The sequence below is a fragment of the Schistocerca cancellata genome, chromosome 8 (assembly GCF_023864275.1).
Source record: "Schistocerca cancellata isolate TAMUIC-IGC-003103 chromosome 8, iqSchCanc2.1, whole genome shotgun sequence".
Taxonomy (NCBI): Eukaryota; Metazoa; Arthropoda; class Insecta; order Orthoptera; family Acrididae; genus Schistocerca; species Schistocerca cancellata.
In genome coordinates this window covers 130,701,743-130,727,085 of record NC_064633.1, presented here as the reverse complement: position 1 = coordinate 130,727,085, position 25,343 = coordinate 130,701,743, and the positions used below count along the sequence as shown (strand labels likewise).

At 45.4% G+C, this 25,343-nt stretch overlaps 1 protein-coding gene and 1 non-coding gene across 2 annotated transcripts in view; both read right to left on the bottom strand.

The window, feature by feature from the left end:
- The window catches only part of LOC126095421 (protein O-mannosyl-transferase TMTC2-like), a 1,040,622-nt gene that overhangs the window by 594,450 nt on the left and 420,829 nt on the right, over nucleotides 1-25,343 (bottom strand). The window contains exons 7-9 of the mRNA XM_049910218.1: nucleotides 16,406-16,563; nucleotides 4,806-4,825; nucleotides 4,389-4,763 (exon numbers count right to left, since the gene is read on the bottom strand). Of these exons, the coding sequence (XP_049766175.1) occupies nucleotides 4,389-4,763; nucleotides 4,806-4,825; nucleotides 16,406-16,563 (553 nt within the window). The remainder of the gene's footprint in view (nucleotides 1-4,388; nucleotides 4,764-4,805; nucleotides 4,826-16,405; nucleotides 16,564-25,343) is intronic.
- On the bottom strand, nucleotides 14,835-14,908 carry Trnat-agu (transfer RNA threonine (anticodon AGU)). Its single transcript has one exon. It is a non-coding gene; the product is annotated as a tRNA-Thr (tRNA).

Below are 25,343 nucleotides of genomic sequence, written 5' to 3'. Positions count from 1 at the left end.
AGGTTCATTAAGTAATCTCTATCAAATTAAAATTAACTAGTTTGCCCATTGCAATTACCATGCACCTTACTTCAAGAATTAGTTACTTAAATGTTAGTTAGGATTTAGCTGCAATTGTTACCATTGTATTAATATATGGACCCACTAATCATATAAGGTAGTGGGTTAAAACTGTATAATTATTAAGATTTTGGAAATAAACATTTTTTTAAGAAAAAAGAAAAGAAAGATGTAGATGTACTGTGACATTTTCACGTTCTAATAGCCGACAACAACAAGGCTTGTGCGCATGCGTATACTAATTCCCATCGTGCGTCGCGGCCAACTGTGCAGTTTGAAAGTCCTAACGCAAACCGTTCAAAAGTTTTGACGATTTTGTCTCATATAGTTCAATAATTGAGATCCTGTACATAGAGCATTTTGTACAGCAAGAAATTAAGAAGACAAATTTTTTCGTGTAGTGCTACCAGCCATTCGGTGGGAACCGCTCCCTGTGTGGCATTCCTCGACGCTGTAAGCAGCTGCCAACCATCGCGGCATGCACTGCCGCCAGACGGCTTTCTGTTTGGACAGCCTTTAAGGCTATAATAAAAGGTTTCGATGCCGAGAGTAATAGGCCAGGCGCAAATTGAGACGCGTATAGCACCTGTTACTGCAAACCGACACTATGAGGTTTTTCGTAAGCTATTGAGATCTGTGATTGCCAATTACTTGTTTAATGAGGCACTCCGTTTCGGAATTCTGTCGCAATAGCTGCTGTGAGATGAGTGTGGGAAATTACACTGTGACAAAGAAAGCACAATTAAACCAGTCACGAAGAGAAATGCGGCCGTTACTCACAAACGGTTTTGCTTTTTCGAATGAGAAAAGGTTAACAATTCACACAAAAATATATTGCCAATTCTGTTGGAACTTTGGTGGAATCCCTGTAACCCATCGTATTTTTAACACTGAGCGACTGGAATGGAAACTTACCAAAGGATTTTATTCCTTCTCTTGATCTGAGCAGTATTAAAATAATGACGAGCGTTCCTTCAGGCAGAATGATAGGCACATTACAGGTACTGGTTACTCACCTACGGCTTGCCAAACTGACAATGTGTGATCGCGAATAAAATAGTTGTTATTGATAAAAATAAACAATTTATCTGTCACGCAACACAATGGTCAGTGTATTGTCAGCAGCGAAGGATAGTGCCGTTACAGGAATGCACAAGCTAGCCACGGGTGCCTTGTGAGATGGAGTTCGAAAAACATTGTCATGAAAGTAGATCTGCCTTTGTCAGCAGCACATTTCAACAAATTAAATATATCAAATCATAACACTCTTTTAGGATATTCCTACTTTCGTAATAATACCGACCATTTTCTTCATATGTGAAGCCTGTTGTTGTATAATTAGTTTATTAATGCTGATAATGTCCATGCAACAACTGAAATGCTTTTTCTCATCAAGGCGAACCAATTAAAACATTGTTATTTGTGACTGCTTTTCGACTGTTTCTAGCTTGCAGTGGAAATGTGTTCACCTGCCTGTAGTACAGTGTGTCGTATTACATCATTGCATCCATATCCAGGTAATCACAGTGAGAGTTGTATACTGCAGATCTTGGACGCTTTTTACCAGGAGAACAAATGGATCACACCTGTGGAGATTATCCCTTTCTAAATTTTTGTAACAGATCGTACAGATACGCCGGCATACTAGCCAGTGAGAAGTTAACCTTGCTCTACTTTCCTGCCTTGCTTCTTAATCACACGATTTTATAATATTCCTTGCTTCCATATTCACTACCCTGTGTCCCTTCTTGCGATCTGAAAACATCGCGGAGGCATATGATACAATTCCACCGGTCAGTGGCTCATCAGTTACTGAAGTATACATTTTTCTTGACAGAAGAAAAACAAAACAAAAGTATGCAGATATAAATAACAGAAAAGATTCAAAATGGTTCAAATGGCTCTGAGCACTATGGGACTTAACTACTGAGGTCATCAGTCCCCTAGAACATAGAACTACTTAAACCTAACTAATCTAAGGACATCAGACACATCCATGCCCGAGGCAGGATTCGAACCTGCGACCGTAGCGGTCACGCAGTTCCAAACTGACGCGCTTAGAACCGCACGGCCACACCGGCCGGCTAAATAACAGAAAAGTATAACGTGCTAACGAAGAAAGCTGGAGTGTTTAAATGGCGAAAAACGAAACACTACCCAAAGGCAATAAAATTCAGTACACAGTAAGGCAAAATTTATCGTATTGGCAATACTACCACTGCTGATATGCACCGTTCCGATGTGAGCACATGGCCAGACGGCTTTCTGTTTGGACAGCCTTTAAGGCTATAATAAAAGGTTTCGATGCCGAGAGTAATAGGCCAGGCGCAAATTGAGACGCGTATAGCACCTGTTACTGCAAACCGACACTATGAGGTTTTTCGTAAGCTATTGAGATCTGTGATTGCCAATTACTTGTTTAATGAGGCACTCCGTTTCGGAATTCTGTCGCAATAGCTGCTGTGAGATGAGTGTGGGAAATTACACTGTGACAAAGAAAGCACAATTAAACCAGTCACGAAGAGAAATGCGGCCGTTACTCACAAACGGTTTTGCTTTTTCGAATGAGAAAAGGTTAGCAATTCACACAAAAATATATTGCCAATTCTGTTGGAACTTTGGTGGAATCCCTGTAACCCATCGTATTTTTAACACTGAGCGACTGGAATGGAAACTTACCAAAGGATTTTATTCCTTCTCTTGATCTGAGCAGTATTAAAATAATGACGAGCGTTCCTTCAGGCAGAATGATAGGCACATTACAGGTACTGGTTACTCACCTACGGCTTGCCAAACTGACAATGTGTGATCGCGAATAAAATAGTTGTTATTGATAAAAATAAACAATTTATCTGTCACGCAACACAATGGTCAGTGTATTGTCAGCAGCGAAGGATAGTGCCGTTACAGGAATGCACAAGCTAGCCACGGGTGCCTTGTGAGATGGAGTTCGAAAAACATTGTCATGAAAGTAGATCTGCCTTTGTCAGCAGCACATTTCAACAAATTAAATATATCAAATCATAACACTCTTTTAGGATATTCCTACTTTCGTAATCATAACACTCTTTTAGGATATTCCTACTTTCGTAATAATACCGACCATTTTCTTCATATGTGAAGCCTGTTGTTGTATAATTAGTTTATTAATGCTGATAATGTCCATGCAACAACTGAAATGCTTTTTCTCATCAAGGCGAACCAATTAAAACATTGTTATTTGTGACTGCTTTTCGACTGTTTCTAGCTTGCAGTGGAAATGTGTTCACCTGCCTGTAGTACAGTGTGTCGTATTACATCATTGCATCCATATCCAGGTAATCACAGTGAGAGTTGTATACTGCAGATCTTGGACGCTTTTTACCAGGAGAACAAATGGATCACACCTGTGGAGATTATCCCTTTCTAAATTTTTGTAACAGATCGTACAGATACGCCGGCATACTAGCCAGTGAGAAGTTAACCTTGCTCTACTTTCCTGCCTTGCTTCTTAATCACACGATTTTATAATATTCCTTGCTTCCATATTCACTACCCTGTGTCCCTTCTTGCGATCTGAAAACATCGCGGAGGCATATGATACAATTCCACCGGTCAGTGGCTCATCAGTTACTGAAGTATACATTTTTCTTGACAGAAGAAAAACAAAACAAAAGTATGCAGATATAAATAACAGAAAAGATTCAAAATGGTTCAAATGGCTCTGAGCACTATGGGACTTAACTACTGAGGTCATCAGTCCCCTAGAACATAGAACTACTTAAACCTAACTAATCTAAGGACATCAGACACATCCATGCCCGAGGCAGGATTCGAACCTGCGACCGTAGCGGTCACGCAGTTCCAAACTGACGCGCTTAGAACCGCACGGCCACACCGGCCGGCTAAATAACAGAAAAGTATAACGTGCTAACGAAGAAAGCTGGAGTGTTTAAATGGCGAAAAACGAAACACTACCCAAAGGCAATAAAATTCAGTACACAGTAAGGCAAAATTTATCGTATTGGCAATACTACCACTGCTGATATGCACCGTTCCGATGTGAGCACATGGCCGGGCTACTTTTCCGCTCCCCACCTCAAATTTCCTACGGTGCTAGCGAGGCACGCGCGACGCGCGGCGCGAGAAACTGTGCCTCAAAAACTACGCCGCGCGACCTGGCGCAGGCGCGTGTCGCGTCCCAGTCGCGTCGCGTCGCAATTAGCGCGGTCCCATTTGAACCTGTGATGTTACAAAAACGCGCGCTGCGCTGCGTCGCACCACACACGCTACACGCGTCTCAATTTGCGCCTAGTAGCCGCATTGACGTGTCTGTTGTCAGTACTCGCCTGTGCTGCGTCCTGTGGTGGCAGGCCGCGGCGACGCTGTGGTTGGCGTTGTGGTCTATGCAGACGGCGGGCGGCTTGCAGTGGCGGCGGTCGGCGGCGGCGGCTGCGCGGACGGAGCGCCTCGCGGCGAGCAGAACGGCGCCGGCCACGCAGGCGTAGAGCGCGGCCGAGGCGGCGTTGCGCGGGTCCGCGGGGGAGTGGACGAGCGGCACGGCGTCCATGGACCAGTCGAAGCTGAGCGTGGCGGGGCAGAGCAGCAGCCAGGCGTGCAGCGCGGGCAGCAGCAGGAAGGTGAGCGCGCGCGTCAGCCGCGAGGGGTGGCGCGCCGCCGGGTTGTCGGCGGCCGCGAAGCGCGGGACGCGGCCGCCCGCCGCGCACAGCCGCGCCGCCACCAGCGCCGCCAGGCCGGCTGCCAGCCAGCAGGCGCTGCGCACCGCCTGCGGGGCACAGGGGCAGCCGGGGCGCTCACAGCGCGAGCTACTGCTGTCCAAAACTACACTACGGGCCGTTACAATTGCAACGCCAAGAAGAAATGCAGATGATAAACGGCTATTCATTGGACAAACCTATTACACTAGAACTGACATGTGATTACATTTTCACGCAATATGGGTGCATAGATCCTGAGAAATCAGTACCCAGAACAACCACCTCTGGCCTTAATAACGACCTTGATACGCCTGGGCATTGAGTCAAACAGAGTTTGGATGGCGTGTACAGGTACAGCTGACCATTCAGCTTCAGCACGATACCACAGTTCATCAACAGTAGTGACTGGCGTATTGTGACAAGCCAGTTGCTCGGCCACCATTGACCAGACATTTTCAATTGGTCAGAGATCTGGAGAATGTGCTGGCCACGGCAGTAGTCGAACATTTTCTGCATCCAGAAAGGCCCGTACAGCACCTGCAACATGTGGTCGTGCATTATCCTGCTGAAACGTAGGGTTTCCCAGGGATCGAATGAAGGGTAGAGCCACGGGTCGTAACACATCTGAAATGTAACGTCCAGTGTTCAAAGTGCCATCAGTGCGAACAAGAGGTGACCGAGACGTGTAACCAATGCCACCCCATACCATCACGCCGCGTGATACGCCAGTATGGCGATGAGGAACACACGCTTCCAATGTGCGTTCACCGCGATGTCGCCAAACACGGATGCGACCATCATGATGCTGTAAACACAACCTGGATTCATCAGAGAAAATGACGTTTTGCCATTCGTGTACCCAGGTTCGTCGTTGAGTACACCATCACAGCCGCTCCTGTCTGTGATGCAGCATCAAGGGTAACCGCAGCCATGGTCTCCGAGCTGATAGTCCATGCTGCTGCAAACGTCGTCGAACTGTTCGTGCAGATGGTTGTTGTCTTGCAAAACTCCCCATATGTTGACTCAGGGATCGAGACGTCGCTGCCCGGTCCGTTACAACCATGCGCATAAGATGCCTGTCATCTCGACTGCTAGTGATACGAGGCCGTTGGGATCCAGCACGGCGTTCCGTATTACCCTCCTGAACCCACTGATTCCATATTCTGCTAACAGTCATTGAATCTCGACCAACGCGAGAGCGGCAATGTCGCGATACGATAAACCGCAATCTCGGTAGGCTACAATCCCACCTTTATCAAAGTCGGAAACGTGATGGTACGCATTTCTCCTCCTTACACGAGGCATCACAACAACGTTTCACCACGCAACGCCGGTGAACTGCTGTTTGTGAATGAGAAATCGGTTGGAAACTTTCCTCATGTCAGAACGTTGTAGGCGTCGCTACCGGCGCCAACCTTGTGTCAATGCTCTGGAAAGCTTATCACTTGCATATCACAGCATCTTCTTCCCGTCGGTTAAATTTCGCGTCTGTAGCACGTCATCTTCGTGGTATAGCAATTTTAATGGCCAGTAGTGTATGTTTTCAGTACTGATGTCAGTGGTTAGATACAGGAAATTTAGGGTTTCGTTGTCAATCTTCATCATGAACTGAATATTTTCATGTTGACAGTCTAAAAAGTGAAAAAATAAAAATGTGGCGAAATGTCCAGTAACCCTGTGTGCTTCGCCATGATTCGAAAGTGGATGCTTTGCCTTTCGTAGGTAAGTGCTCTATCGACTGAGTTATCCAATAACACAAGAGAAAAGCTATGAGGGTGCAGCGTAATACTGCTTAAATACCGCAGTCGGCAACGTACTTGCCTACGATACGCACAGGTCCCAGTTTCGAATCAAGGTGGGAAAACAGTTTGACAAAAAGTCTGAAATCAGCACACACTGCGCTGCAGAATGAAAATTCGTTCTGGGGACTGAATAGATTGTTTCTAGGCCAACTTCGGCCAAATATATCTGAGAAACTGTAAATCCAAAGGCTATTAAATCGTTACGATTTACGAGGGACGTTCTGAAAGTAAGATTCGTCGTTTTTAATACGGAAATTTTACTGCCAACAACAAATACACCATGGCGTCACCAACTATACACCTTGCAGTGTTTTGCGACATAATTCCCACCGGCACTGTGACATTCGTCGTAGTGTGCAATCAGTTTGAATAAACTACTCCGTGCGCTGCGAAGCAAGGAAATGTCATACAGCCTGCTCCACCTCAGCATTGGTTTGGAAGTGACGTCGCAAAAGTGCGCTTTTCAATGGAGGGAACAATGAGATTCAAATGGGGCAAGCTCGGGGCTATAGGCCGCGTAATCCAATCTCTCCCATCCGAAGCGACGGATCTGATCCTGAGTAAGCCATGCTGTGTATGGTTGTGCGTTGTCGTCCCAAAGAGTAAGTCCTTCATCCAAGAGGTCTGGCCTCTTTCATCGTATGGCGGTCTTGAGTTTGGAGAGAGTGTCGCAGTACCGTGGCGGACTGGCAGTCCGTTGCTGGAGAAAAATCAAGGACAATCACGCCTTCCATGTCACTGAACAATGTTGCCACACCCATTCCTTCTGATGGTGGCACGTTGAATTTCTTCCTTACTGGTGAAATGTATTGCTTCCACGTCACTGAGGCGGCCTTCGATTCTGGAGTAAAATAGTGTATCCATGTCCCATCGCCTGTGATGAGTTTGAACTATACAGGGTTTGAATGAAAAGTAATGAGACTGATTTATTGCTGACGCGACTGTACTTCGCAGCGCGCACTCGCTCGGGGGGATTGGTTTTTTGGGGGGGGGGGGGGAGATGGTAGAAAACGCGTGGCATGCCAGTCGCCTTGGCTCTTGTCTCTGAATGGACACGTCGCAAAGTCTTCGGTCGTGGCGCAACATCCAGAAAACGATCGAGAAACGTTACGCCATCAAGTTTTGTGTGCAACTAGGAAAATCGGGTACAGAAACGTTGTATATGTGTCGGCAAGCCTGCGGCGATGATTGCCTGTCAAAAGTCCAGTTTTTCAAGTGGGTGAAGAGCTTTAAAGTGGGCCGGGAAAGCGTTGAGGACGAGGACCGCTCCAGACGCCCGTCAACCAGCAAAACTGACGAAAACATCAACCGTGTGCGCGTTTTATTGAACACGGACCGTCGGATGAGCGTCAGGATGATAGCAGACGACCTCGGACTTGATAAAATGACAGTGCACAACATCATCACCGAAGAAGTGTCGATGAGGTAGATCTGCGCCAAGATGGTCCCGAAGATTGTGTCAGACGTTCAGACAAGCAAGCATGTGTGGACGTCTGCCGAGACAATCTCCAGAGCTGTGAAGTTGATCCGGAACTTTGAGATAATGTTGTCACTGGAGACGAAACCTGAGTGTTTTCGTATGGCCTGGAGACAAAGCGCATGGGTGTCGAATGGCACAGTGCAGTGTCCCCACATCCAAAAAAAGGCTCGCATGAGAAAATGGATTGTCAACGCCATGCTGAGCGTGTTTTTCAACGCCAGAGGCGCGTGGTTCATCATGATTTGGTGCCCCAAGGCGAAGTGCTCAAGATACTGAAACCAGGGTCCATCGCGTGAGGCCAGCCATCGCCGATGATTGGAAGCTGCACCATGACAACGCACTGAGTCACACCTGCTTCGTGGTGGCCAGCTACCTGGCCAAGAAAGGGACTCCCCAGCCCACCCTACAGTCCCGATGTGGCCCCGGCAGACATTTTTATGTTCCCCAAACTAAAAACTTTCCGGAAAGGACACCGTCATGGGACCCTGGAGGAGGTCCAAGCCGCCACGACGAGGGCTTTGAAGGCCATGCCGTATTCAGTGTTCGCAGTAGCGTTTGAAGCGTGGAAATCTCGCATGCAGCGGGTTGTTGGCTCTCAATCGTCATACATTGAAGAGTACTAACAAGGAGACGGCACGAGCATGGGGTCGGGGATTTGTCCGAAATTTTGTGTGGTGAAAGAGGACACCTAACACGTCACGTGGTTAAAATATTAGGACGCACTACCCGGAAAATTCAGGGAAAAATCGATCCAAAGTTTCTTAGGTGCCTTATGAGTATAAAAAGTTAGTCCATCGCCGAGCCGCCGTCTGGCTTAGATGCTTAGGGCTCGGACTCTTATGCTAGAGGTCTCAGGTTCTATTACTCCTCTGGCACTTTTTTTTTCTTCTGTTTCATTTTCTTTTGTTATTCCGTCAATTATTCAGAAAGTTTCCCAAACCTACATTATCTTTAACAAATTAGTTACATTATTGAATAAAAATTATTTTCTTTTTGTCCAACAACACAATTCATGGCGGTGGGTTTTCCATTTTTCATTGTAAAGTATATAAGGAGAATCATTCGGTTTTTAATCAGAATAACAAATTTGATTGGGAAACATTCAATTTTTATACATATAATAATTATAAACAGGAACCGCAGTGGTAATTATCGTGAAAATAAACAAAGCAATAATTTTTGCGACATCTTGCGCAACATATAAAAGCGGATTTTTTACAATCACAGGGTGTTTGCAATAAATCTGTACAAAAATATGCCCCATTAACATATACGAAAATGTTGTCTGTTTCTGATAATTTTGAGGCAAACCGGGCATATTGAAACACGTCTCGGAATATTGATGACGATAACTGATGGTGAATTATAGAATGAATTTTTATACAGTCTTCCCGGGAATTAATTTCACGATTCTCCTATAACAATGCGCTGCAATTTTGCAAGCAACAGAAGAAAAAAACAGTGCCAGAGGAGGAATCGAACCCGAGACCTGTGGCGCAAGGGTCCGACCGCTAACCATGTAGGCCAGACGGCGGCTCGGCAGTGGACTAACACTTCATACTCATAAGGCACCTAATAATCTTTGGATCGATTTTTCTCGGGATTTTCCGAGTAGTGCGTAATAATATTTTAACCACGTGAGGTGTTAGGGGTCCTCTTTCACCACACAAAATTTCAGACAAATCCCGGACCCCACGGTCGTGCCGTCTTCTTGTAAGTAGTTGTAGCGATATCTACAATAAACTTTGATTCATAAGATCAGTCTTATCATTTTTTTATACAAACCCTGTAACTCATTTCCCTCTCGCACGTATCGCATCAGTTAATCGACGCTTACTCCCATTCTTGCACTCTTGTGATCCGCGGTCGAATTTCTCTGCACCCATCTTGCACACATTTTGATATGGCCCATAAGCAGTGTGGACACCACGTCTGACAGCGTTAAGCGTCTGACCGCTAACCTCATATCCCGCAATCTAGCAATGTTGTTTTTACTCGTAGATGTGGAGGAACGCCGACTTCGACCTTCATCCTCCATACTCTGCCTTCCTTAAAGAGCGAGGTGGCGCAGTGGTTATCACACTTGACTCGCACTCGGGAGGACGACGGTTCAAACCGCGTCCGTCCATCCTGATTTAGGTTTTACATGATTTCCCTAAATCGCTTCAGACAAATGTTGGGGTGCTTCTTTGAAAGGGCACAGCCGACTTCCTTGCCCATCCTTCCCTAATTCGATGGACTGATTACCTCGCTGTTTGTTCCCCTTCCCTAAATCAAGCAACCAACCTTCCTTCTCTGATCATGTAACACCAGCGGCGAAACATTTGACGATACGTGACCTCTAGACGATACATAGTCTTTACGCTTTCATGGAAATGGAACACACTACTCCTATGCGCCATTCTTGCAGGATAACAGCACGCACTTCCATTGGCGACCATGTTCTCAGTATATGTCCGTCTTCCTCCGTGAAGTGTATTCGAATAATCTCGGGCACACTTTTGTGTTGCTACTCACTCGTCTTGGGCACTCTGTGTATGCGTCATTCCTCCTTCGCTGACGCCTGTTTCGCCGTTGAACCAGTAACGGGTTCGGATTCATATAGTGTATGATTCATCTGGTATACCTTCTTCCCTTTCAGGATCAATGACGTAACTTACTTTCGGAACGTCCCTCCATAAACACGCTACTGGTCACCTAGACCACAAAAGAAGAGCTTTCTAAGCCAGTTGTGCGAAGAGATCAGACAATATAAACTAGGAAGAAATTTTATCGCAATAACATTTACTACAAATTGTGTGCCACCTAGAGCAAACATACGGCAGTAAGTTGCAACGAACGTCTTGGTGCTTTACCGTGTACAGGACGTTTGACTGTTAAAGTTCAAATGCCTCTGAGCACTATGGGACTTAACATCTGACGTCATCAGTCTATTAGAACTTAGAACTACTTAAACCTAACTAACCTAAGGACATCAAACACATCCATGCCCGAGGCAGTATTCGAACCTACGACTGTAGCGGTCGCGCGGTTCCAGACTGAAGCTCCTAGAACCGCTCGGTCACAACGGCCGGCTTGACTGTTAAAGGTACTCAGGAAAGAGGGAGAGTAGAGGACAATGATATAAGCAAACAATCGAAATAAACGTAGGCCTGGGACCCAATAGTTTACACAATACGACGTATACAGAAGCGCAGTCATATCAGTGTTAGAGAACTGTTAATATTTATTTCGACAGTGAAGCGTAAATTACAAAGTGATAAACTCGTTTGATTTTGTCATCATTTCCGATACCTAAGTACTGGTGATCAGTATTTAGACAGCAAAATTATCGGTCATTTCTCGCCGTTACCGTGGCCTGTCTGGTCCCGACTTGTACCTGCTGAATCTTTTTGTGAGGGGATATGTAAAAGTTTTGGTACACTCCAGCCCTGTTGATAGTGCCGCTGATCCCCAAGAGTGCATCGTCGATTACTGTCAACGCATTCGGAACACGCCTGAGATTTTTGAAAGTGTACGAGCATCAATGAGGAGATCTGCTGAAGTCTGCCTTCACACGAATGGCAGCCATGTGGAAGACTAGTTGTAGTGTGTGTGTGTGTGTGTGTGTGTGTGTGTGTGTGTCCTCATGTGCGTAACTGTAATTTGGATCATCGGAGAACTCTGTTATTCTGTAACGGCGTAGTCAAATGTAATACGTCGTATTGGAAAACCACGGGTTTGTGGACCTATGTTTATTGGGGTAATTTGCTTCTTTCATTGTTCTCTATTCGCCCCTTCCGCTACTACCTGCAATAGTCAATTTTTTGAAAAAACAAAAAAAAGACGTTCTCTTTGCGGAGACGATGATTGAATTATTGTAACGTATTACTTTTTTTGACAGTCACCTTTTTATGACCTCCGATGGCCATCTGCAGATGCTAGAACAGAGAACAGAAACTCTTATATTAAGACCCGAAACCAGTAGAATTATTTTCGTTCGCTAGGTCTACTTGTGAGCGCCATTAACACCTTTATGGTTCATACCTGTGGGCGGAATTTCATGAATAAGTGTCAAATAAACATAAAATCAGGCATCAGGGAATTGTATACATACAACCAAGTGTTCTTTTCCATCCCTTCTCTTTGCACTAGATGCTCGCGTCTTCAATGAGGCAATTTTAAATCGTAGAAACCATAAAATATGAAAATTATTACAATTATATTTCAGTCAATCAGTCATAAAATATGAAAGTAAATACAGGTCGTTAAAACAGTAACGCAAACTTAGAACAAAGTGAGGCGTATGTAATAAAAGAGTCAGATTAAGAATCCTTATGGTATATTTTTCGGTGCTCGGTGGGGCTGTACTTCAGGCTGGTAGACGTTTATGCCACTGCACATAGAGCTAAGGAGAGAAGGAATTGACGATAAGGGCAGTTCCTTGTTGCACGTCGCTGGCACTTTTCTTCCGGCTGCAAGGTGTTTACGTTAACTGGGTGGGTGTTAGGAGGCGGAGACTCGCGCCGGACAGCACAGTGCGGCATTCGTTCACAAGGCGACCCATGAGCAGCCGGTGCATCTCTGTAGGACGCAGCGACTGCCTCAGCTAATTAAATCATTGTAAATATTGACATATGCATTCAATCTTAACTCATTTCGTTTATTGAGCCGTTGTCCGCCCCTGGTAGCTGAGTGGTCAGCGTGACAGAATGTCATACCTAACGGCCCGGGTTCGATTTCCGGACGGGTTGGATATTTTCTCCGCAGACTGGGTGTTGTGTTGTCATCATCATCATTTCATCACCATCGACACGTAAGTCGCCAAGGTGGCGTCAACTCGAAAGACTTGCACCAGGCGAACGGTCTACCCGACGGGAGGCCCTAGCCACACGCCATTTCCATTGAGAAGTTTATCCGATTTTACGCGTTTCATGACGCCAATTTACAGTTCTTCAAAAATGTGTAACCATCTAATATTTTCAACATCATGTAAAATTTTTATCTGTAGGTCAGTGCTACCAATTCACGTCCCTCCTTTTGCATTTGAAAACTTAATGCTGTTTTATTGCTGGCGTAGACGTGTTCTTTGAATCCCAATTCAAAAGACCTGACCGTCTGATCGATGTAGCTTCTATCACAATCGTGGCATGATATTTTGTAGACCGCAGATATCCCATATTTATTACCCCCATGTGACAAGTTATGACGCACTCGTGTTTATAAGTCACCTGCTGCCCTGCACGAAATTTTAACTCCCTTTCTCTCGAATATACACTCAATTCTGTTTGATGTTTTGCTTATCTATTTCATGGTGGCGTACTTGATCTTATAGGATCAGTATGTACATGAAATTTCTTTTTCTACTTTATATTCTCCTTAATTTTGTTACATATAGTGTTCACTAAGTCTGCTCACATTCCATAACGTCTGATTTCATTTTTAGTAGACAACCCATTAATACTCGTCCTTTTAAATCCTTCTGGGCCTGCAGCGTTATATAAAATTTGTAAGAACATTATGTGTACAATAATCCAAAATGCTGCTTTGTGTAGCAGTTGTTATTATTGTGACTTTATTTTCACCGGCTATAGGCCTATTTCGGCTCAAAGGTCATTTTCAAGCACTCTCCATATTACGTCGTTGACGCTCTTGCTTGGTGCGTTTTTTAAACAAAGCACAGGCGAAATTATAAATTACTCGCTGACATAACAAGAAGCAGTCAAACTTACAAAATATTAACAAGATGTTAACGATACTGACCAACAAAGAAAAATTCCACTGCTGAGACATTACTTAGAGAGTAATTTATAATTTCACCTGTGCTTTGCTTAAAAACGCACCAAGTAAGATATCTGACAGCAAGAGCGTCAACGACGTGATATGAAAAGTGCTTGAAAATGGCCTTTGAGCCGAAATAGGCCTACAGCCAATGAAAACAAAGTCACAATAATAACAACTGCTACACAAAGCAGCGTTTTGGCTTATTGTACGCATTAACACTTGTTCATAAAATGTCGCCCACAGGTGTGAACCAGGTGCATGTTAATAGCACTTTACTAAAGACACAAGTACACCTAGGGAAAGTAATTGAACTTGTTTCAGGCCCTCATTTAAGGTTTTCTGTTCTCTATTGCGGCAATTCAAGATGGCCTTTGCTGGCCGAAACCGGTTATGATTGTATCGTAAGAAGGTGATTGTGTCAAAAATAAAAATAATACCTTACACTAGTCAAACGTCCTGTATATTCGCTGAAAACAGTACTTTACAATTTGCCAAATTTTTTGGAAAGTCACGACGACATTTTGCCACCTACCAGTTAAATAGCTCACAAATTGTTGGAGTTTGTCAGCTAGAAATGTTTGGATCTTTCTTTAGTAATGTAGCAAATTACAGAAAATCTGCGTTGGTCGAGGGGGAAGGCCTCTAACAGCAAACTATTTTACCTGGTAATGTTGAAGGCTGAAGAAGTGAAGTAAAATTCGTGCTGTGGGCGGGATTCGAACCCAGGTTGTTTTTGCTTACCAGATAGATATGCTGACCGTTAAACCACCACAGATTTAGGGTCAACGGAGCTGTACGGACTACCCAAGTCAAATACCCTCCCCAACACAAACTCCAATTCACATCTCCCCTTATATTGTCACTATTACCAGTGCTCTCCGACACTGGAATAGCACCCCAGCACTGGACGTAATGGGGAAGGGTTGTACTACATGTGGTAGTATAGATCTTAAATTAAATTTTCCCTGAGACATTTTAGTCTCTAATTTATCTACTATAACATTGGAAGCTGAAGAAGTTAATTAAAATTTGCGCTGCGGCCGGGACTCGAACCACAGGTCCTTTTGCACACTAGGCAAATATGCTGACCATTACACCACCACAGCATTAAGGTCTGAGTAACTGCACGAACGACCCAAGTCAAATATGTCTCAGGTAAAATTTAATTTAATATCTATTTGACATGGAGTTACATTTTATGAAAACGTCTTCTTGCAGTGCACTTTAAAGTTGTGTGATGTATTTACGAGGTGCATTCAAGTTCTAAGGCCTCCGATTTTTTTTTCTCCGGACTGGAAAGGGATAGAAACATGCGCATTGTTTTAAAATGAGGGCGCGTTCATTGTCAGTACGTCCCAGAGATGGCAGAAAAGTACGGCAGATGGAATTTTACCGCCAGCGGCGAGAATGAGAACTGTTTTAAATACTTAAAATGGCGACGTTTTCCTTACTTGAACAGCGTGCAATCATTCGTTTTCTGAATTTGTGTGGTGTGAAACCAATTGAAATTCATTGACAGTTGAAGGAGACATGTGGTGACGGAGTTATGGATGTGTCGAAAGTGCGTTCGTGGGTGCGACAGTTTAATGAAGGCAGAACATCGTGTGACAACAAACCGAAACAACCTCGGGCTCGCACAAGCCGGTCTGACGACATGATCGAGAAAGTGGAGAGAATTGTTTTGGGGTATCGCCGAATGACTGTTGAACAGATCGCCTACAGAGTTGGTATTTCTGTGGGTTCTGTGCACACAATCCTGCATGACGAACTGAAAATGCGAAAAGTGTCATCCAGGTGGGTGGCACGAATGCAGACGGACGACCACATGGCTGCCCGTGTGGCATGTTGCCGAGCAATGTTGACGCGCAACGACACCACGAATGGAACTTTCTTTTCGTCGGTTGTGACAATGGATGAGACGTAGATGCCATTTTTCAATCCAGAAACAAAGCGCCAGTCAGCTCAATGGAAGCACACAGATTCACCGCCACCAAAAAAATTTCGGGTAACCGCCAGTGCTGAAAAAATGATGGTGTCCATGTTCTGGCACAGCGAGGGCGTAATCCTTACCCATTGCGTTCCAAAGGGCACTACGGTAACAGTTGCATCCTACGAAAATGTTTTGAAGAACAAATTCCTTCCTGCACTGCAACAAAAACGTCCGGGAAGGGCTGTGCGCGTGCTGTTTCACCAAGACAACGCATCCGCACATCGAGCTAACGTTACGCAACAGTTTGTTCGTGATAACAACTTTGAAGTGATTCCTCATGCTCCCTACTCACCTGACCTGGCTCCTAGTGACTTTTGGCTTCTTCCAACAATGAAAGACACTCTCCGTGGCCGCACAGTCACCAGCCGTGCTGCAATTGCCTTAGCGATTTTCCAGTGGTCAAAACAGACTCCTACAGAAGCCTTCACCGCTGCCATGGAATCATGGCGTCAGCGTTGTGAAAAATGTGTGCATCTGCAGGGCGATTACGTCGAGAAGTAACGCCAGTTTCATCGATTTCGGGTGAGTAGTTAATTAGAAAAAAAAATCGGAAGCCTTAGAACTTGAATGCACCTCGTATTGTTAAGGTAGACGATAGCTTACGCATACAGACCTGCCTCCTGGCCCTGGGGTCTGCAGCCGCCCTCTGCCAGGCGAGCGCCTCCCTCACCAGGCAGATAGCGAGCGCGCACACGCCGTGCTCCTTGGCCAGCATAGCGCAGCCCGACACCAGCACACACAGCGACAGCAGCAGGCGACCCCGCCAGGCACCTGGAGACAACCACGTCTCTCTTCTCATCAGTCTGCAAGCACACTCGTCTAAACAATAAGCTGTGGAGAGGGTATTCTGTCTACATGTACAGTAATTGATCGAAAATCTCCCCTCACATCTACGTAATGCGGAATTAAGCACTAGATCTCACGGCAGGCGACACCGCTAACATAAAAGGTGTGTGTTGTCAGTAAGGAAGCTGTAACATCAGAATGGGTCTGTCCAGCGATGTCAGTGGCTTCTAACGTCTCACTGTAGTGACAAATCCAGCAGGGACATTTCAATCCTTTTAAAGCTGCCCCTATCGATAGTCGATTACGTGACTATCAAGTGGAAAGGCGAAGGAACAACTGCAGCTGAACCAAGATCAGGCAGATATCATGACGGACAGGAACATCCCAGCACTGCGGATGGTGCTAGTGAAAATGGCATAAAATCAGCTCTTGATTCCCAAACTGCTACCAACAGTCCAGCTAGCACAATAATTTTGCATAGGAAAAATTGGTTCAAATGGCTCTGAGCACTATGGGACTTGACTACTGCGGTCATCAGTCCCCTAGACCTTAGAACTACTTAAACCTAACTAACCTAAGGACATCACACACATCCATGCCCGAGGCAGGATTCGAACCTGCGGCCGTAGCTGTCGCGCGCTTCCAGACTGTAGCGCCTAGAACCGCTCGGCCACGCCGGCCGGCCTTTGCATAGGATGTTACAAAGTTTGGGTTACAATGGTCATGCAGGAGAGCTTCTGTGAAGTCTGAAAGACAGGAGACGCGGTACTGGCGGAATTAAAGCTGTGAGGACGGGGCATGAGTCGTGCTAGGGTAGCTGAGATGGTAAAGCACTTGCTCGCGAAAGGCAAAGGTCCCGAGTTAGAGTCTCGGTCCGGCACACAGTTTTAATCTGCCAGGAAGTTTCATATCAGCGCACACTCCGCTGCAGAGTGAAAATCTCATCCTGTACACATTTCTTGTCTGAAATTTCTCATGTTCAGAAATGAGAGTAGCAATCTGTTTCATTTGGTAAAAAAGTTCTTATACCCAAGATCGCATAAATATGAGGGCTATCCGGAAAGTAAGGAACGATCTGTCGTGAAATGGAAACCACAGTGAAAATCACAACTTTTTTATTTGCAATAGATAGCTACACCTTAGAGCGACGTCTCTACATAGCCGCCACTGCGACTTAGACGTCTGTCGTAGCGTTGTATCAACTTTCCGGTTTCTTCATCATCGAAGGGAGCCTCCTGTGCCTTCAGAAAATTTTCTAGGATTGTCTGCAGCTCAATGTCTGTTTGAAAATGCGTGTGAAAGTCAGAGGGAGCCAAGTCCGGACTGTATGGTGGGTAATCAACCACTTCCCATCAAAAACGCCGCAGAAGCGTCCTAGCTGTATCTGCTGTGTGTGGCCGACAACTGTCATGAAGAAAGAAATTCACGACAGTTACGTTATGTAGCCAACGGCCTTACCGTAGTGGTAGCACTGGTTTCAGTCACATTACCGAAGTGAAGTGCTGTCAGGCTGGGCTAGCACTTGGATGGGTGGTGAGCATCTGGTCTGACGAGCTCTGTTCGCAAGCGGGCTGCTCTCGCCCCTTGTGCTGCTTGATTGTGAAGTAGCGGCTCCGGTCTCGTAAACTGACATACGGCCGGAAGAGTGGTGTGCTCACCACATGCCCCTCCATATCCGCATCCAGTGACGCCTGCGGGCTGAGGATGACACGGCGGCCGGTCAGTACCGTTAGGCCTTTATAGCCTATTCGGGCGGAGTTGAATTTTACGTTATGCGGGTTTGCATGAAATCAGGCGAAATCTCCTGTCAGGCATCAATACTTGGCGGGCGGCATTATCTTCTAGGAATCTTTATGCACTAACTGTACGCTCACAACTGAGAAGAGCGAAGTGATGCTATCTACGGGAATACTAGAGCCGCTACCAAACACATCTGTGCAAAGCGTCCGTGGATTTTCAATGGGGTTTCCATTTTATTTCTTTCCGACTATCCCTCGTACTTATACACTACTGGCCATTAAAATTGTTACACCACGAAGATGACATGCTATAGACGCGAAATTTCACCGACAGGAAGAAGATGCTGTGATATGCAAATGATCAGCTTTTCAGAGCATTCACACAAAGTTGGCGCCGGCGGCGACACCTATAACGTGCTGACATGAGGAAAGTTTCCAACCGATTTCTCATACACAAACAGCAGTTGACCGGCTTTGCCTGGTGAAACGTTGTTGTGATGCTTCGTGTAACGATGAGAAATGCGTACCATCACGTTTCCGACTTTGATAAAGGTCGGATTGTAGCCTACCGCGATTGCGGTTTATCGTATCGCGACATTGCTGCTCACCTTGGTCGAGACCCAATGACTGTTAGCAGAATATGGAATCGGTGGGTTCAGGAGGGTAATACGGAACGCCGTGCTGGATGCCAACGGCATCGTATCACTAGCAGTCGAGATGACAGGCACCTTATCCGCATGGCTGTAACGGATCGTACAGCGACGTCTCGATCCCTCAGTCAACAGTTCGACGACGTTTGCATCATGGACTATCAGCTCGGGGACCATGGCTGCGGTACCCTTGACGCAGCTTCACAGCCAGGAGCGCCTGCGATGGTGAACTGAACGACGAATCTGGGTGCATGAAGAGCAAAACGTCATTTTTCCGGATGAATCCAGGTTCCGTGTACAGCATCATGATAGTCGCATCCGTGTTTGGCGACATCGCGGTCGCACATTGGAAGCGTTTATTCACCCGGCCCGGCCCGATGGTATGGGGTGCCATTTGTTACACGTCTCGGTCACCTCTTGTTCGCATTGACGGCACTTTGAACAGTGGACGTTACATTTCAGATGTGTTACGTCTCGTGCCTCTACCTTTCATTCGATCCCTGCGAAACCCTACATTTCAGCAGGATAGTGCACGACCGCATGTTGCAGGTCCTGTACGGGCCTTTCTGCATACAGAAAATGTTCGACTGCTGCCCTGGTCAGCACATTCTCCAGATCTCTCACCAACTGAAAACGTCTGGTCAATGGTTGCCGAGCAACTGGCTCGTCACAATACGCCAGTCACTACTCTTGATGAACTGTGGTGTCGTGTTGAAGCTCAATGGGCAGCTGTACCTGTACACGCCATCCAAGCTCTGTTTGACTTAATGCCCAGACGTATCAAGGCCGTTATTATGGCCAGAGGTGGTTATTCTGGGTACTGGTTTCTCAAGATCTATGCACCCAAATTGCGTGAAAATGTAATCACATGTCAGTTCTAGTATAATATATTTGTCCAATGAATAGCCGTTTATCATCTGCATTTCTTCTTGGTGTAGCAATTGTAATGGCCAGTAGTGTATATTTCCGAAAGTCGGTTTCAGCATACCTCGCTGACATCTTCTGGTATTCAAAAATTTTTGTTCGAAAACAAAATTAACACGAAGCTAAGCCTGTAGAAACTGGCTGTTGAAAATAAATATTTATGCGACCTTGCTACAGGAAGTTTCTTATCACAGATTTCTGTAGTCAACGCTAGGCGGTGCTTGAGGTGATGTTGAGAGCGATGCTACTCGATAGCGGGTAGCTGGAAACGAGTGGTTTGTAGTGATGAATCCCGCTGTAACCTATGGCAATTCGATGGATGGGTTCGGATTTGCCTAATCCGTGTGGGACTTACCAGTCATCTTGTGTAGTTCCGATAGAGAAGTACAGAGGAGATGATATTACAGTATGGGGTCATTATTTGCAATTAAGGTGTCGTGCCCTTATTGCGGTTGAGAAACTGCTAAATGCGGTGTGACATTTTACAGCATCCTGTAGTGCGTACAGCTGAGGAGCAGTTCAGAGACGATGATTGTATTAGCCGCGAAATGCACCCCGTTATAAAGCAGCATCTGAGGCAATGGTATGTGGACAATAACATTTCTGAAATGGAATGGCCTGCACGGACCCCGACTGAACCCAATGGAACATCTTTGGGGTGAGTTAGAACGCCGAATTTTCTCCGAACGACAGCATCCAACATCACTACCTTCTCTGATTTCCGCTCTTGGGAAGAATCGGATGCTATTCGGCCACAGACATTCAGACAATTCACTGTATCTGTTCCCAGCGGTGTTCAAGCCGTCACAAAGGTGGAGGGTAGATACGCCTCATATTAATGTTCACTAATAGCTGTTCCAGTAATAGGTGTCCAGGCACCTTTGATTAGATAGTGCAAATCTTTGATTACAGTATAAACATAGCTCGGTGGGAGCAGAAGTAATGTTTCGTTTAGCATTTTATCCAATTAACATTGTTATCTGTTAAAATTTCAAGCCGATGCAGACAAACATGCAAGAAATATGAAACAGCCATGAAGTATTCTACATACTTGGATATGAAAATGATGTATCATTCCGGCGTAACCTCACAAAGCGTGCAGGAGAAATGTCATTTACATTCCGTACATATGGAAAGATTATGTAACGGTTTCCTCTTTCAGAAAATGCATTTGAATCTACTTTGTTTCTGACAAAAACAACATCTGTCAGAATTCAAGCTCGACTACACTGGGACTATCAAGAGCACAGTTTATCGTACCGTAATACGATCGGGTCAGTTGGTCAGGATCCCACAAATGCCACCTGAAGATGGAATGAAAGATATAAGTTTATAGGTGTCCACTCCCAGTGTCAATTTGAATTAAATGATTTTAGGTATTAGGCCGCCTTATCATGGAACACTAAAACAACTACAATGCCGACGTCTCGATCGCCTTGGCAGTGATCTTATTCAAAGTGACTTACTATTGGATTCTGCTTATGAACGTCCTTTATATATTGTCATATTTCGGTCGTCAGCTGGCAGAAAAGTATGCCTACTGTGTTACACCGTCTGCACAAACACTTCACACGAAAGGCTACTCGGAGACGCAAATAAGACGCGCTCTGCACCCGTGACCCGTGCATGAAGAAGAAAGAAAACAGTTCAGAACAAAAAATTAAGTGCCTGGCGTTCCTACTGTACGCAGGGCCGCAGATCGTCAAAATCGTCAGGATAATGGAGAAGTAGGACATAAAAACCCATTTACTACTCAGTAGATACAATCAAGTATATGCTTGGATCAGTCAAAGTCCAACTAAGGCAAAGGGCAACTGACGTCGTCAGCATCAGTTCTAAGTGTGGCACGGACTGCATCGGCCAGACCCAGTGATGCATCTCGCATCGTTGTTGAAATCATGTGAGGAGCGATCGGCTACGGCAAGCCGATACAAAATCAGTGGGAGAGGACAGAGTGAACAAAGGACACGTGCTTGTTTCTGTATAGACGAAGGTGCTGCGCCACGCCAACTGGTTGGGGGATTCGGTCATCAGAGCGGCAGTGAAAGTAAGAGCACGTGACCATTTTGTCACCCAGGACAGCGTTTCCAGCTGAGCTCCGCATGAGATGTGTCGTTAGCATAGGGGGGTCCGTTTCATTTTTATTAAAAAAAAAACGGGCACGTTTTATAAAGTTTAGAAAAAACCTGGGACAATTAATCGAATAAAAAGAAACAAATTGTATGTAGAAAATTAATGGGCGTAGAAGTTCAGATGAAATGTATTCGCTGTTGCATATGTGGACAACCATCAGGTGTATCATGGACTGACGACAATTAAAAATTAGCGCCGGATGGGAGTCGAACCCGGAACTTTTATCGCGAGCGGTCGCCTTACCATTAGGTAATAGCGTACGGAGTATCAGACCAGCTGTGTTGCTGGATTGAAGAGTTTTTAGCAAACAGAACACAGCATTTTGGTCTCAATGGAGAGACGCCTACAGACGTTAAAGTAACCTCTGGCGTGCCACAGCGGAGTGTTATGAGACCATTGCTTTTCACAATATATATGAATGACCTAGTAGATAGTGTCGGAAGTTCCATGCGGCTTTTCGCGGATGATGCTGTAGTATACAGAGAAGTTACAGAATTAGAAAATTGCAGCGAAATGCAGGAAGATCTGCAGCGGATAGGCACTTGGTGCAGGGAGTGGCAACTGACCCTTAACATAGACAAATGTAATGTATTGCGAATACATAGAAAGAAGGATCCTTTATTGTATGATTATATGATAGCGGAACAAACATTGGTAGCAATTACTTCTGTAAAATATCTGGGAGTACGCGTGCGGAACGATTTGAAGTGGAATGATCATATAAAATTAATTGTTGGTAAGGCGGGTACCAGGTTGAGATTCATTGGGAGAGTCCTTAGAAAATGTAGTCCATCAACAAAGGAGGTGACTTACAAAACACTCGTTCGACCTATACTCGAGTATTGCTCATCAGTGTGGGATCCGTACCAGGTCGGGTTGACAGAAGAGATAGAGAAGATCCAAAGAAGAGCGGCGCGTTTCGTCACAGGGTTATTTGGTAAGCGTTACGGAGATGTTTAGCAAACTCAAGTGGCAGACTCTGCAAGAGAGACGCTCCTGCATCGCGGTGTAGCTTGCTGTCCAGGTTTCGAGAGGGTGCGTTTCTGGATGAGGTATCGAATATATTGCTTCCTCCTACTTATACCTCCCGAGGAGATCACGCATGTAAAATTAGAGAGATTCTAGCACGCTCGGAGGCTTTCCGGCTGTCGTTCTTCCCGCGAACCATACGCGACTGGAACAGAAAAGGAAGGTAATGACAGTGGCACGTAAAGTGCCCTCCACCACACACCGTTGGGTGGCTTGCGGAGTATAAATGTAGATGTAGGCTTCCCGAGCATGACTCTCGGCCAGAGCCAAACTTCCATATGTCGTCAACCGTGTGCCTACAACCTGCTCTCTTACATCCATTATGATAATACCTGTACAGGGGAGACATTTTAGTGTACGAGTGCAGGTTGTAGACACATGGTTTGGTTCTGGCCGTGAGTCGCCAAATGGTAAGGCGACCAGTCGCGGTAAGAGGGGAATCCAGGCTCGAGTCCCGGTCAGGCACGGATTTTCATTGTCGTCATTCCATTATACAGCTGATGGTTGTCAATTTTCGTAACTACGAATACATTTCACGCATTTCATAACGACTGTAACCGCTGCAGTGCCTGTTCCTTCGAACATGAGCGGATGTCCGAAGGAACATTCCATTGTTCGTCTGAACAGCACAGACACTGCAATATCGCACAGAAGTTTATCTTTGCATTGCGAACTCAGATGTTCCGAAATCACTTTTTACGATTATTCTGTTGAACCATCACCATACTATTCACTTTTACGTATTTTATTAATAAGTGCATTTTCGTTTGAACACTCACATTATATTTCTCCATCTTAACATGATGTACGGTGTGCAAATCATGCTTTACTTTTGCACATGGTGGAAGGTCAGACATTGGTCAAAGTACGATTTGCACAAATTACATTCTACAGTTTCTCCATTATCAGTGGTAAAAGTCAACTCTCTGTTACATTGCTGTTATGATACACTTTCGTTTTGGACGATCAAACAGTGAATGTGAATCTTCATTACCGACAGTGAAAATCATGAATAATAAATAAACAAAGATTGTAGAGCAAGTTGTACAAGTGGCGATTCCTAGCGAACAGAATTGTGCATTGCGCATTACATTGGAAATTAAACATCAAATAGCGTAAAATACGTCGGACAAGGAGAATACGAAAACGTGGGGAGTCTGAGTGTCCCCAAAGAAACTTTCGGGACAGCGGGATATTTTGGAAAAATGGGACGAATGGACACCCTACGTTAAAAAATTACTTCTTAAACCCTCTAATGTGAAAGCGGTGGAGGAAGTGGGCGGAATAGACAGGCAGCACCAGGACTCGACGAGCGGTACTCCTCACCCCGATGCAACACCGATCACGATATTACTACTGGAGGAATGTCATTGGCACACCAGTTGGGCTGCTGCTGTACACTGAAGTGGCAAAACTCATGGGATAGCGGCATGCACACAAACAATACTGGCCATTAAAATTGATACACCAAGAAGAAATGCAGATCATAAACGGGTATTCATTGGACAAATATATTATACTAGAACTGACATGTCATTATATTTTCACGCAATTTGGGTGCGTAGATCCTGAGAAATCAGTACCCAGAAAAATCACCTCTGGCCGTAATAACGGCCTTGATACGCCTGGGCATCGAGTCAAATAAGAGCTTGGATGGCGTGTACAGGTACAGCTGCCCATGCAGCTTCAACACGATACCACAGTTCATCAAGAGTAGTGACTGGCGTATTGTGACGAGCCAGTTGCTGCTCACCCACCATTGACCAGACGTTTTCAATTGGCGAGGGATCTGGAGAATGTGTTTCTGTATCCAGAAAGGCCCGTACAGGACCTGCAACATACGGGCGTGCATTATCCTGCTGAAATGTAGGGTTTCGCAGGAATCAAATGAAGCGTAGAGCCACTGGTCGTAACACATCTGAAATGTACCGTCCACTGTTCAAAGTGCCGTCAATGCGAACAAGAGGTGACCGAGACGTGTAACCAATGGCACCCCATATAATCACGCCGGGTGATACGCCAGTATGGCGATGACAAATACACGCTTCCAATGTGCGTTCACCGCGATGTCGCCAAACACGGATTCGACCATCATGATGTTGTAAACAGAACCTGTATTCACCCGGAATAATGACGTTTTGCCATTCGTGCACCCAGGTTCGTCGTTGAGTACACTATCGCTGGCGCTCCTGTCTCTGATGCAGCGTCAAGGGTAACCGCAGGCATTGTCTCCGAGCTGATAGTCCATGCTGTTGTAAATGTCATCGAACTGTTCGTGCAGTTGGTTGTT